Here is a 14,516-nt window from a genome sequence, read left to right as displayed (position 1 = left end):
GCAAGGTGCTTTTATGCAAAGGACTGCTAGGTCGATTCGATTCATTGCAGTTTTTTGCTCAAACGTTCTTGCTGGGTTTTTCGCTAAGCAAGCCCCTTACACACAAGAACATATGCAGTATGCAAATCTCAGTAGCTGCTTCCAAATTTTGCGTTCTTGGTGTTGCGTATCGCTTGAGCATTCGCTCGAAGTGTACTACTCTCTCTGCTGCTATTAGCATAAAATGCTCTACAAACTGGTGAAATTGAACATGCACAGAAATGTGACAGTGTGCTAAATTTTCATGTTGCAAAGTATCCTGATAGTAACTAAAATTCCAGTAAAGTATGTTTTATTTCTTTGTTCATTTTTTGTTTGTGCCCATTCTCTCAAAGCCTGGAGGCATTAAATAGAGAAGTGGGGAAACAAGCAAAGCTGCTAACAACGTCAGTGAATTCGTTAGACTCGCAAGATTGTGGCATTGGGGGCCGGAAGGTGGTCCCATACATTTTCGTCCCGTTCTTCGGTAATGATACTCGGTTTCCGTCCTTTGGCAGCTATTCGCCATCGTGGATTCACATGCACAGGCGCGGAGCAGATGGTAATAGAAGAAAAGGGGAACAGAGATCAGGAGCAAAGCTTGCAAAGACATCAATAGTGCTTTGTGGCCATATTAAAACTGGGTACCCAACCTGCTGCGGTAGCTCAGTGGCTACGGTGCTCGGCTGCTTACCCGAAAGACGCGGGTTCGATCCCGGCCGCGACGGTTGAATTTCGATGGAGGCGAAATTTTGGAGGCCCATGTACTGTGCGATGTCAGTGCACATTAACGAACCCCAGGTAGTAGAAATTTCCGGAGCCCTTCACTAGGCGTCCCTCATAGCCTGAGTCACTTTGGGACGTTAAACCCTAATAAACCATACCTAAAACTGGGTACCCACCGGTTTTCCATTCGAAACAAGATGTCCCCTGGCATGGTGTCCCTGGCTTACTCTGGGATAAAATGCGGGGAAAAATTAAGTCTTTGACCCCACGCCCCCCCCCCCCTCATCCAGATCATTCGTGTTGTCCATGGGGCTGATTGACCAAGCCGGCCTTGGGCCATTAAAATGAAATCATCGTCATCATCATCATGGAAGCTGGGGTAACGAACGCAGCTTGGAGCGTTGTCGTCATCGCATGGGTGCACGTTGTGTGTTGATGCAGGTGCAGGGGACAGCCGGCCCGTGTACTGGGGCATCCAGTTGGACCAGGACCTTCTGGAGACAATAGTGTCCATCTACCCGGAGTGGTTCAGGGACTACAACCTGGGCATCATGGCGGAGCAGCAGCAGTCCCCAACCACGTCCACCTCGTCGTCCGGTGGGGCTGACGGGGGCGCCCCGTCGCCCCCCGCCCGCGTCGACGAGGGCTCTCTGCAGCAGGCCATGGACCGGAACAAGGAGTGTGAGTGGCACGCTGCCTGCCTCTCTCTGTGTAAAGTGTTCTTATAGCTCAGAACATTTCGTGTGCAGGGTGTGTTAGGGGTATGGCATCGTGACGAACGAGCTGCAGTGAGAGCAGCATGGGAAAGATGCATTGTTCTCAGCACTAAGCCAGAGTCCAGCTGCATCCCTGATGAAGTCATACATGTATATATTCACAGGTTGCACCCTGAGACTATTTAGTGAATGTGTGAGTATTATGAGTAGCTTCATGTACAGGGTGTGTTAGTGGTATGGCATCGTGACGGACAAGCTCCAGTGAGAGCAGCATGGGAAAGATGCATTGTTCTCAGCACTAAGCCAGAGTCCAGCTGCATCCCTGATGAAGTCATACATGTATATATTCACAGGTTGCACCCTGAGGCTATTTAATGAATGTGTGAGTATTACGAGTAGCTTCATGTACAGGGTATGTTAGTGGTATGGCATCGTGTCGAACAAGCTCCAGTGAGAGCAGCATGGGAAAGATGCATTGTTCTCAGCACTAAGCCAGAGTCCAGCTGCATCCCTGATGAAGTCATACATGTATATATTCACAGGTTGCACCCTGAGACTATTTAGTGAATGTGTGAGTATTATGAGTAGCTTCATGTACAGGGTGTGTTAGTGGTATGGCATCGTGACGGACAAGCTCCAGTGAGAGCAGCATGGGAAAGATGCATTGTTCTCAGCACTAAGCCAGAGTCCAGCTGCATCCCTGATGAAGTCATACATGTATATATTCACAGGTTGCACCCTGAGGCTATTTAATGAATGTGTGAGTATTACGAGTAGCTTCATGTACAGGGTATGTTAGTGGTATGGCATCGTGTCGAACAAGCTCCAGTGAGAGCAGCATGGGAAAGATGCATTGTTCTCAGCACTAAGCCAGAGTCCAGCTGCATCCCTGATGAAGTCATACATGTATATATTCACAGGTTGCACCCTGAGACTATTTAGTGAATGTGTGAGTATTATGAGTAGCTTCATGTACAGGGTGTGTTAGTGGTATGGCATCGTGTCGAACAAGCTCCAGTGAGAGCAGCATGGGAAAGATGCATTGTTCTCAGCACTAAGCCAGAGTCCAGCTGCATCCCTGATGAAGTCATACATGTATATATTCACAGGTTGCACCCTGAGACTATTTAGTGAATGTGTGAGTATTATGAGTAGCTTCATGTACAGGGTGTGTTAGTGGTATGGCATCGTGACGAACAAGCTCCAGTGAGAGCAGCATGGGAAAGATGCATTGTTCTCAGCACTAAGCCAGAGTCCAGCTGCATCCCTGATGAAGTCATACATGTATATATTCACAGGTTGCACCCTGAGACTATTTAGTGAATGTGTGAGTATTATGAGTAGCTTCATGTACAGGGTGTGTTAGTGGTATGGCATCGTGACGAACAAGCTCCAGTGAGAGCAGCATGGGAAAGATGCATTGTTCTCAGCACTAAGCCAGAGTCCAGCTGCATCCCTGATGAAGTCATACATGTATATATTCACAGGTTGCACCCTGAGACTATTTAGTGAATGTGTGAGTATTATGAGTAGCTCATGTACAGGGTGTGTTAGTGGTATGGCATCGTGACGAACAAGCTCCAGTGAGAGCAGCATGGGAAAGATGCATTGTTCTCAGCACTAAGCCAGAGTCCAGCTGCATCCCTGATGAAGTCATACATGTATATATTCACAGGTTGCACCCTGAGACTATTTAGTGAATGTGTGAGTATTATGAGTAGCTTCATGTACAGGGTGTGTTAGTGGTATGGTATCGTGACGAACAAGCTCCAGTGAGAGCAGCATGGGAAAGATGCATTGTTCTCAGCACTAAGCCAGAGTCCAGCTGCATCCCTGATGAAGTCATACATGTATATATTCACAGGTTGCACCCTGAGACTATTTAGTGAATGTGTGAGTATTATGAGTAGCTTCATGTACAGGGTGTGTTAGTGGTATGGCATCGTGACGAACAAGCTCCAGTGAGAGCAGCATGGGAAAGATGCATTGTTCTCAGCACTAAGCCAGAGTCCAGCTGCATCCCTGATGAAGTCATACATGTATATATTCACAGGTTGCACCCTGAGACTATTTAGTGAATGTGTGAGTATTATGAGTAGCTCATGTACAGGGTGTGTTAGTGGTATGGCATCGTGACGAACAAGCTCCAGTGAGAGCAGCATGGGAAAGATGCATTGTTCTCAGCACTAAGCCAGAGTCCAGCTGCATCCCTGATGAAGTCATACATGTATATATTCACAGGTTGCACCCTGAGACTATTTAGTGAATGTGTGAGTATTATGAGTAGCTCATGTACAGGGTGTGTTAGTGGTATGGCATCGTGACGAACAAGCTCCAGTGAGAGCAGCATGGGAAAGATGCATTGTTCTCAGCACTAAGCCAGAGTCCAGCTGCATCCCTGATGAAGTCATACATGTATATATTCACAGGTTGCACCCTGAGACTATTTAGTGAATGTGTGAGTATTATGAGTAGCTTCATGTACAGGGTGTGTTAGTGGTATGGTATCGTGACGAACAAGCTCCAGTGAGAGCAGCATGGGAAAGATGCATTGTTCTCAGCACTAAGCCAGAGTCCAGCTGCATCCCTGATGAAGTCATACATGTATATATTCACAGGTTGCACCCTGAGACTATTTAGTGAATGTGTGAGTATTATGAGTAGCTTCATGTACAGGGTGTGTTAGTGGTATGGCATCGTGACGAACAAGCTCCAGTGAGAGCAGCATGGGAAAGATGCATTGTTCTCAGCACAAAGCCAGAGTCCAGCTGCATCCCTGATGAAGTCATACATGTATATATTCACAGGTTGCACCCTGAGACTATTTAGTGAATGTGTGAGTATTATGAGTAGCTCATGTACAGGGTGTGTTAGTGGTATGGCATCGTGACGAACAAGCTCCAGTGAGAGCAGCATGGGAAAGATGCATTGTTCTCAGCACTAAGCCAGAGTCCAGCTGCATCCCTGATGAAGTCATACATGTATATATTCACAGGTTGCACCCTGAGACTATTTAGTGAATGTGTGAGTATTATGAGTAGCTTCATGTACAGGGTGTGTTAGTGGTATGGTATCGTGACGAACAAGCTCCAGTGAGAGCAGCATGGGAAAGATGCATTGTTCTCAGCACTAAGCCAGAGTCCAGCTGCATCCCTGATGAAGTCATACATGTATATATTCACAGGTTGCACCCTGAGACTATTTAGTGAATGTGTGAGTATTATGAGTAGCTTCATGTACAGGGTGTGTTAGTGGTATGGCATCGTGACGAACAAGCTCCAGTGAGAGCAGCATGGGAAAGATGCATTGTTCTCAGCACTAAGCCAGAGTCCAGCTGCATCCCTGATGAAGTCATACATGTATATATTCACAGGTTGCACCCTGAGACTATTTAGTGAATGTGTGAGTATTATGAGTAGCTTCATGTACAGGGTGTGTTAGTGGTATGGCATCGTGACGAACAAGCTCCAGTGAGAGCAGCATGGGAAAGATGCATTGTTCTCAGCACTAAGCCAGAGTCCAGCTGCATCCCTGATGAAGTCATACATGTATATATTCACAGGTTGCACCCTGAGGCTATTTAATGAATGTGTGAGTATTACGAGTAGCTTCATGTACAGGGTGTGTTAGTGGTATGGCATCGTGACGAACAAGCTCCAGTGAGAGCAGCATGGGAAAGATGCATTGTTCTCAGCACTAAGCCAGAGTCCAGCTGCATCCCTGATGAAGTCATACATGTATATATTCACAGGTTGCACCCTGAGGCTATTTAATGAATGTGTGAGTATTACGAGTAGCTTCATGTACAGGGTGTGTTAGTGGTATGGCATCGTGACGAACAAGCTCCAGTGAGAGCAGCATGGGAAAGATGCATTGTTCTCAGCACTAAGCCAGAGTCCAGCTGCATCCCTGATGAAGTCATACATGTATATATTCACAGGTTGCACCCTGAGGCTATTTAATGAATGTGTGAGTATTACGAGTAGCTTCATGTACAGGGTGTGTTAGTGGTATGGCATCGTGACGAACAAGCTCCAGTGAGAGCAGCATGGGAAAGATGCATTGTTCTCAGCACTAAGCCAGAGTCCAGCTGCATCCCTGATGAAGTCATACATGTATATATTCACAGGTTGCACCCTGAGGCTATTTAATGAATGTGTGAGTATTACGAGTAGCTTCATGTACAGGGTATGTTAGTGGTATGGCATCGTGACGAACAAGCTCCAGTGAGAGCAGCATGGGAAAGATGCATTGTTCTCAGCACTAAGCCAGAGTCCAGCTGCATCCCTGATGTAGTCATACATGTATATATTCACAGGTTGCACCCTGAGGCTATTTAATGAATGTGTGAGTATTATGAGTAGCTTCATGTACAGGGTGTGTTAGTGGTATGGCATTGGTCGAACGAGCTCCAGTGATAGCAGCATGGGAAAGATGCAATGCTCTCAGCACTAAGCCAGAGTCCAGCTGCATCTCTGATGAAGTCATACATGTATATATTAACAGGTTGCACCCTGAGGCTATTTAGTGAATGTGTGACTATTATGAGTAGTTGCTTCATGTACAGGGTATGTTAGTGGTAAGGCATCATGATGAACGAGCTCTAGCGAGAGCAGCGTAGGAAAGATGCATGCAATGTTCTCAAGAAGCACTACGTGAGAGTCCAACTGCATCCCTGATGAAGTCATACGTATATATTCTCAGGTTTCACCCTGAGGCCTCTTAGTGAATGTATTAGTATTATGAGTAGTTGCATTGTACCGCCATATTTTTTTTAATTCATTTTTATTTCCTGAAACGGCTGCATTCTTTATTACGTTCCTCATTGACCTTGCAGTTCCGTTTGCGTTTTTCTGATCTCAGTGCGTAACACAACCATAGTGTATGAGCCACCACGTGTCGCCATGTGCTGATGGGCCACAGAAGTCTAAAGGGCATCACATAGTATTTATGCGGATTTTGCGAGATGTACGTCATACGTACGGGTTGGAATTTTCGGGTTTTATTTTTTGGAAATTCAGCGGACTTTTATCGGTTTTTATCTCAGAACCCAAGTTTCAGTTTTTTTTGGGCGAATATTGTTTTTTGAATAATGAAATGCTGAATTTTTTTTCATTGATTTAATGTGGCAATCCTATGGGGTCAAAGGACAATTGAAGTCTTGTCTTGGTGTTTTTGTCATGATGAAGAATTTATTTACCAGTAATTAGTGAACAAATGTTACTACTTGGAGCTGTGCTGGTAGAAGAAATTGCTTTGGTCATTAAAAGAGTAACTCAAGTTAAATAAGATAGCCACCAGGCAAAGACGAAAGTTGAAGTAGTTTGCTTCAAGAAGTAGGTTGACATATTAATGTTGGGTTGTCGCTGGGCTGAGCGCTAGGGCGAGCGTCACATGGTCCGTGTGTTGATGGCAGGGGTGGAACTGCCGCCCAACTGTCACGGTAGCCAGAACATACCATTTCGTGATACCCATGCATGGTTTTGTGTTAGTGTCCTGCCTGCGGTTGATTAACCTACCTAGCCGACTAACTGCTCTAAGCAGGTGATGATAGTGAACAAACACTGCTTAGCTTGCATGCGGCGAGGAGTTGGTGCTTGCCGGTCGCCACAGGCGTGTAAACTAGCAGAGCAATAACTCAAATCGCACAACTGCGCTGCTTATGCAACAACATCATCGTCTCATTATGCCCCTGTCAAGAATACTGACCTCCTTCGGTTGAAACCGAATTTCGAAACCTGAAATCGGCGTACTTTTATCAGTTTATTTCGGTTCAAATCGATATCTCCAACCCCTAGTCACACGGAACATGTCAGGTAGCACATGTCGTGAAGCTCTTGAATGCAGCAGTTATTATGAGGTAGGGGCAGTTAACACTACACAGTTGTCACGAATGTCTTCTCATATAGACCGGCAGTAATTGCAGGAATGATACATGGTTGTACGAAACGAGAAAAACTGGAGGCTGAGAGAGTGTTCTCTTTCGTCGGACTCAGCTTGGCTGACGATGACGATGGTGATGAAGAAGTTGATCATGGTTCTGTTTTTTTCCTCTCCTCCCCGCCTCTTTTTACCGCCCTCAACACCGGCCGTGCAGCGCTGAAGGTGAAGCTGATGCTTCGGCGACCCATCACTCAACTGGTGGAACAAGGCATTATGCCATGTGAGTGTTGGCTTCCCACCTTTCGTCACCGTCGTCATCCCCCTCCCCCTCATTGCCGCCGCCACCGAGCCCACTTGGCAGAGATGAACGTCGCGCTAGTCTTCTTTCGCTCGCCTGGCCAGCTCTATGCTGGCAACGTCGCCTTTCTGCGGAGATTTTTGCGTAACTTTACCCACCAGCCCCTCTCTCCGTTTCCCCCGGGCGTCTTAACTGCATCGTTTGTTGGTCCCCTCATTTGCATAGCAACACCGTGGTTCCTTGGAAAATTAGCAGCAAAGCAATCGCTTTGGCGCACTCGTGCAGGAGGTTGCACTTGACACGTGCAGAGCAAGGGCCGGGCCTCCGCCACAGCTGCCATCGTTTCGCATATTTGACGAGGCGCCAAGGCTATTTTCTTTCGTTTTGTGCGTTACTCGTACTTTGGCTCGGCATTGTGCATGTTTAATTGGCAATGGTCAACTTTATTTGTTCGGCTACTTTTCGTGACTGATTTTTTTTTTTTTTTTTTGCTGTGCCTTGTTCTTGGCTGGCTTGCTCTTCTGTCAGCTTTTTCATTGTGCTCTTAAACAAAGCCTAAGTGAGTGAGCCCCATTATTGACCTTATTTTCCCAAGCATGCATGTGATTTATGAGTAATTGCTTATTCCAGGCAGGTGAGAGTTTACTGTATGCACCCTTTCACGTGTGGTAAACTTGGTCATGTAGCTGCTGCAAATGAATAAAACGATTTGTACAGATGCACATTGTCGCTATCAGAAATGTTGCAATTTACTTTTGCAGCAGTTCTAGCGTTTTATGCCAGTCGTGCATGTTCTATTCTTGTATGTGTCTCTGCATAGATTGTTTGCACATTTGTTGTTTACCTGTTTCTCATTTGAAACATTGCTTGCAGCAACTGTGTACTATGCAGTGTGTTTGTGTGCTTATGCGTGGTCGCACGTGTACACTAATACATCTTTTTCAATCTTCCTTGGAACTAGCGTGCAAGAAACATTATCTCTGTGCAGTTTGCGAGATTTGCATAAAGGCAGCATTGCTTGAGCTGGTAATTTCGTTAGTCATTTTCAGCCCTGTGTTTCTGGCCCTCAGTGCAGCTCGCAAGCAGAAACTAAGAGCAGTGCATCGTTGCCTTGTCTGTGACACGCTGGAGAGCTAGCTCCTACCGACCACGAAAACCCAAGCACTGCTACTAAAGCAAAAATCACCAGTGGAAATGTTTACGTCACTTCCTCTCTCTTCGCTGGGTTAACTAATGAATCCCCGCTCTTTCTTTCCCGTGCTTCTCTTCTTGCTGTTTTGCAACACCAGCTCTCAAGACCTCACCCGCATTCCATGAACAGAGGAAGAACCTCGAAAGGGCCAAGGTCAGTACCCAGGGGGGGGAAAACCCGTACCCGGGTCTGCCCAGTTCGGAACAATGCGCCTCACTTGTGTGTGTTTGTGTTCCCGTCCTCTTCCTCTCTCCCACATCACCACCGCAGATGGGGGACTACCTCAAGAACAAAATCCAGCGCAGGCCAGATCGGCAGGAGCTCATACAGCAACACATTCTCGAAGGTGAGTGAGTGAGAAAGAGGGCGGAAGGAGGTTGTGTGCTTTCTCGCCTAATGTTTATCCGTTTTTCTCTGTCTTTCGCTGTCTTCGGCCTTTAGTGCGAACTTTCCTTCTTCGCGCCCTCCTTTTGCGATTTCTGTTTCCCGACTCAAATTTTGTGTTCTGGAAGGTCGCCAAGCGCTGTGTGTGTTTCGTGGACCTTGACGCCCTCTCAGAGGCAGCACCTTCATCGACGACGCGCGCCGCAGATTGCTTACAGCTGCAGGAATAGGCACTCAGCTTCTTCTTTTGTCTTCCTTGCTTTGTTTGGCTCCTTCCTAGATTTTTCTTATTTTTCATTTCCCGTTTGCCCCCTGCGTGTTCATTCATTTTGCTGACTGGGAGATTGGTGCCTTCTCCGACTTTGCAAAAATGAAGGCGTGGAATTTGCATGTGGCACTTGAAAGCATTTGCCTGCGAACATCCTTCCTTGGCTGTGGAAGTTGCACTAACTTTTTTGCAGAATCCTAGCAGTATTTGGCCGAAAACTTTGGTTTTCTTTGTTTTTTTTTCACTTGATTGCAATGAAAATGGAAATGCAATCTCTCATGTGAGGGTACCTTTGCGTGCCTCTTTGAGAAAAAAAAAAAGAGATATAGGATGAGGATTACATTTGCTGTTATCCACACTTGCTCTGTGTCCAGCACTGTTGAGGTCTTGCATATGTTGGTCTAGTTCATAAGAGATTATGGAGTTCCTTTTCCAAAACCATTCAGAGGTTCTCAGATGTAATGTAAATTGTCAACACATCCTAGCACTTTGTTGAATACAGTTCAATGCAGAAAGCAAACCTTTGTACCTTTGAAGCTACCCTGCCCACTACATAATGCACTCTTGTGCTGACAAGGATGCTCAAAAAGGTGTCACGCACAGGGGCGTTCTGGTTTATTCTCACAATGTCGGTTAATGCCGGTAGTTCCATCAGCAATGTACTTAAGCTGGTGCAAGATATTCTTACGACAAAGTAGTGGTACTGAATCAGTGTCTGCGCAAGTTGAAGTTGAAGGGGCACGGCGATTACTTCATTATAGCCCATGCTGACTGGGCTTCCAAGGGTAATCATCATTCCTTTGTTATATCCATTATTTTGTTATAAACCTTTTCAGACTGTCTTTGAGTTGGTATTAGTAAAGGCACTGCTGTTTAGTATTACTCGAAGCACAGCCCATTCAAGCACTACAGACTCTCGTCATTTCCAACTGCTGATTACATACTCTCGCTAACTCCTTGGAAATGTCAGCGTCAAATATACTGGAAAGGGTCCCAATGACTCAAACTCTGCATAACTGGCACAGATTTTCGGTTTCCTCAGAGTTTCGATTGAGTCAGCTTTGACATATGAGGGTACTGTACAATGTCGAGTTGTTCCAAATCTTGAATCTGCAACTTTTTTGATGCTGTTGCAGACACCACGGTGGACCCAAGCCTTCAGGACAAGCAGCGGCAGCTGAAGAAGGCACGATTGGCCGACGGACTCAATGATCGGCTCTCCCACAGGCCCGGTCCCTTGGAACTGGTCAAGGGCAACATCCTGCAGACGGACGCCACGTTCGCCCAGGCCATCAAAGGTACGTAGTGTGGCAGTGGGCTGTTTACATTTCCCCCTTGTTTGGCAGAGAACATTCTGGACACGTAGTCAAGGAATTCGACAAAGATTAGTATAGCTAGGCATTAAAAGTTGAGAAGAGGATTTACGGTCACTGATTTAGTTAAGGTGAAATTTATTTCAAAACCTGTATCGGTTTCTGGAGAAAACCGCACTTCCTCGAAGAGCAAGTACTTCCTTGAAGAGCAAGTACTTCCTTGAGGAGCAAGCACTGCCTTGAGGAGCAAGTACTCTCTTGAGGAGCAAGTACTCTTGAGGAACCTATACTCTCTTGAGGAACCTATACTCTCTTGAGGAACCTATACTCTCTTGAGGAACCTATACTCTCTTGAGGAACCTATAATCTCTTGAGGAACCTATAATCTCTTGAGGAACCTATAATCTCTTGAGGAACCTATAATCTCCTGAGGAACCTATACTCTCCTGAGGAACCTATACTCTCCTGAGGAACCTATACTCTCCTGAGGAACCTATACTCTGTTGAACACATAATCTCTTGAGGAACGCACAGTTCTTGAGTGGCTAATACTACCATATGGGATCCATACTGCCATGTGGGACCCACACTCCCTTGATTCAAAGTTACTTATCTTGCAGCAGTTGCATTCGAAATAAGCGCAAGGTTTCCCCGGTTGGGTGGCAGTGTTTACTTAGTAGTGCCACGGTTCGACATTGAGAAATGTTGCCTCGTGGTAACAGTTTTGCAACTCCCATGGGATTGATGCCAGGGCAAGGTGCTGGGTGTTTCGAAAGTAGCCTGGCAACAGTGTACCCGTGACTTGGAAGTGCTGCATAGCGCCTTCGCAATATGGCTGCTGAAAACCAGCTGTCCCATATGCATCATTTTATGGGAGTACAATCAACACCCCCTTCCTGCCAAGCAGTTTAGTTGCAGCACGGGGGGGGGAGCCTTTCTGGTTGCCAAGAATAGATGCGAGCATGAAATACGTAGCAGTGCTGCCTTGAATCTGCCCTTGTACGACTTCAACTGCTGTTGAGAAAAGAAGGCATATCTCAAGTTTTCCTGCGAAGTTCATTCTGGTTTTTGTTAAATTTCATTCCTTGAGGCCATGATCAACTCTGTTCCTGATGAGTTGGGGCTTTGAGCGACACTGAGGACAAACGCATTCTAATGATGAGGAGGGTGCTGTCATTGAAAATGGAGCTCTAGGCTAAAAAAAATGAGTACAGATAAGATGGAGTCAAATCACGTTTATTTTTCTTTATGGGAAACTGCCGTCACTGGCTATTTTCACAAGCTAACTGGGGTGATGGAATGAGTTTTTTTATCGCAGATCCCAGGGGTTGGGCTACACCACCGTTCACTTCCAAACAGTGATTACGGAGTCCTTTCTGTCATTTATATCGTGAATTTCACGTGGCAGAGGATAAAAAAAAACTATGGGGACGCTAAGTCACCTAAAGAGTTTAATACGATACTGTTAGATTTCACATTTATCGCAACTTCTGTTGCACTTTGTGTGTGTGTGTGCGTGCTTGCGTCAGTTTCTTTGGAGTTGGCAGCCCATCAACCACCATATTCAGAGTGCTAGCTGCAGTAGCTGGTATCCACTATGCTGTGATAATGCCAACATTTGCATATAGTATCATTTTTTTTCTAATTTTTGATTTCGATTCCCTGTCTGTGTTGCTCTCTGGAAACTAGGTTGCCGACAACCCTGTTGGCAACCCCGTGGCCTCTCTCGACTAATCATTAATTGCCACCTGCCGCAATAAACAGGTTGTGATGGCATCACACAGTCACATGACCTCTCAGCCAATCGGCGAATTTCACGACACTGGAGATCGGCAGAGTTTTCATGTGGCAGCTCTAATGTTGTCGCATTATAATGTTCTATTTTTTTAGTTTTCCCTTTTTTTTCAGCTATAAGTACTTCTTTTGGTTTCAAAAAAAGTCAGCAAGGCCACAGATTAAAAAAAGAATCTATTTTTACTGAGAAAAGAAAATGATGCAGTTGCACCATTCTGAAACTAACCAGGGCGAGACTAATGTTCTGGCCGTGCGGCACCAGGATAAAGATGCAGAGCTGCGCAGAATCTCTTGGAAACTGTCGCGCAGTGGTAAGTCAGGTCAGGAGCTGGGAAAACTGTTTAGCACCGTTCTGCAAGTGCGAAAATTTCAAACCAACACAAAAGCCTACGTTTCGCAAAGGAACCATTCGTTAGTGGGAACAGAACCAAACCGTGCGTTGGCGCAGGATTCCCAATGCCGCGGTTTAAAGAGGAACTGAAAAGGCCTTGCATTGTGGGGTGTGTGTCTGTGTGTATTCTGGTCTTGTCTCCTCACCTTAAGAAAGACTGGCAGGTGTCATGTCTGGGGCTTTTGTCGCCTGCTCCTTCGTTTATCGTCAGGGCTTTTGTCGAGTTTCTAAAATTGTGTGCTGCACGTGGAAGCAGCCGACCACGGTCTGCTGAGTGGAGCTAAGTTGGGAGGTGCTTTATACCATGTTTACTCGAACCTAACCCAACCTTCCTTTCTGTGTCGGGCAAGATTGTTGCGCAGATTTGGCGTGTTAAGTACGGCCCCCATGCTTTCGTTCGGGGATGATCATGGGCCATTTTTCTTCTATTTCTCGTTTGCTTATCGACCATCGGCAGAGGGCCAGATTCCTTTCCGGCGGACGTGCGAGGGCGAGAGCCGCAAGCACCCGCCACCTCCACATTTCCTCATCGACGAGGACAGTGGGGGAAGCGACTCTCTGGTGCCCTCCCCGGGACAGGACTCCAATGACCAGTCACAGAGCAGGTGAGCGTGACACCGCATTCGTAGATTGTTGGCATAACCTGTGACCTGTAATCTAATCCCAGTTACCCTGCTGCCCTGACTCCACTTACCCTGAATCCACTTACCCTGACTCCACTTGCCCGGTCTCCACTTGCCCTGTCTCCACTTGCCCTGAATCCACTTACCCTGAATCCACTTACCCTGAATCCACTTACCCTGACTCCACTTACCCTGACTCCACTTACCCTGACTCCACTTGCCCTGAATCCACTTGCCCTGACTCCACTTGCCCTGACTCCACTTGCCCTGTCTCCACTTGCCCTGTCTCCACTTGCCCTGACTCCACTTGCCCTGACTCCACTTGCCCTGAATCCACTTGCCCTGAATCCACTTACCCTGAATCCACTTACCCTGAATCCACTTACCCTGAATCCACTTACCCTGAATCCACTTACCCTGACTCCACTTGCCCTGACTCCACTTGCCCTGACTCCACTTGCCCTGTCTCCACTTGCCCTGTCTCCACTTGCCCTGTCTCCACTTGCCCTGAATCCACTTGCCCTGAATCCACTTGCCCTGTCTCCACTTGCCCTGTCTCCACTTGCCCTGACTCCACTTGCCCTGTCTCCACTTGCCCTGTCTCCACTTGCCCTGACTCCACTTGCCCTGTCTCCACTTGCCCTGTCTCCTGTCAGATTTTCCTGTCAGTACGATTTCCCTTTTATCCTGGTTTTCCGATTGTAGCCTGGTTTCCTTGGTGGTAGCCTGGCTTTCCCTATCATCCTTGTTGAGATGTTTCTTTTTTTTGCTGTTACCCTGTTATTTTTGCTTACGAAGCAGCCTAATGTCGGATAATTCCTGCATGTTACAAACCTTGAACATACTTTTCATTTTTCTTTTCCCAAGTACTAAATGAAATAAATCTGAGCTCACTTTTTCCCTTTTAGAC

The 14,516-nt window shown here is 46.5% G+C and overlaps 1 protein-coding gene across 3 annotated transcripts in view; it reads left to right on the top strand.

The window, feature by feature from the left end:
* Mrtf (Myocardin-related transcription factor) overlaps nucleotides 1–14,516 on the top strand; it is a 285,116-nt gene that overhangs the window by 247,281 nt on the left and 23,319 nt on the right. For all 3 annotated transcript variants that reach the window (XM_089540975.1, XM_089540976.1, XM_089540977.1), the window contains 6 exons: nucleotides 1,186–1,425; nucleotides 7,558–7,623; nucleotides 8,931–8,986; nucleotides 9,104–9,179; nucleotides 10,622–10,783; nucleotides 13,441–13,588. In XM_089540975.1, the coding sequence (XP_089397101.1) occupies nucleotides 1,186–1,425; nucleotides 7,558–7,623; nucleotides 8,931–8,986; nucleotides 9,104–9,179; nucleotides 10,622–10,783; nucleotides 13,441–13,588 (748 nt within the window). The remainder of the gene's footprint in view (nucleotides 1–1,185; nucleotides 1,426–7,557; nucleotides 7,624–8,930; nucleotides 8,987–9,103; nucleotides 9,180–10,621; nucleotides 10,784–13,440; nucleotides 13,589–14,516) is intronic.

The sequence above is a fragment of the Amblyomma mixtum genome, chromosome 4 (genome assembly GCF_055824585.1).
Source record: "Amblyomma mixtum isolate Tamu chromosome 4, ASM5582458v1, whole genome shotgun sequence".
NCBI lineage: Eukaryota > Metazoa > Arthropoda > Arachnida > Ixodida > Ixodidae > Amblyomma > Amblyomma mixtum.
The sequence above is the reverse complement of the archived record's forward strand: the minus strand, read 5'-3'. Positions and strand labels throughout refer to the sequence as shown.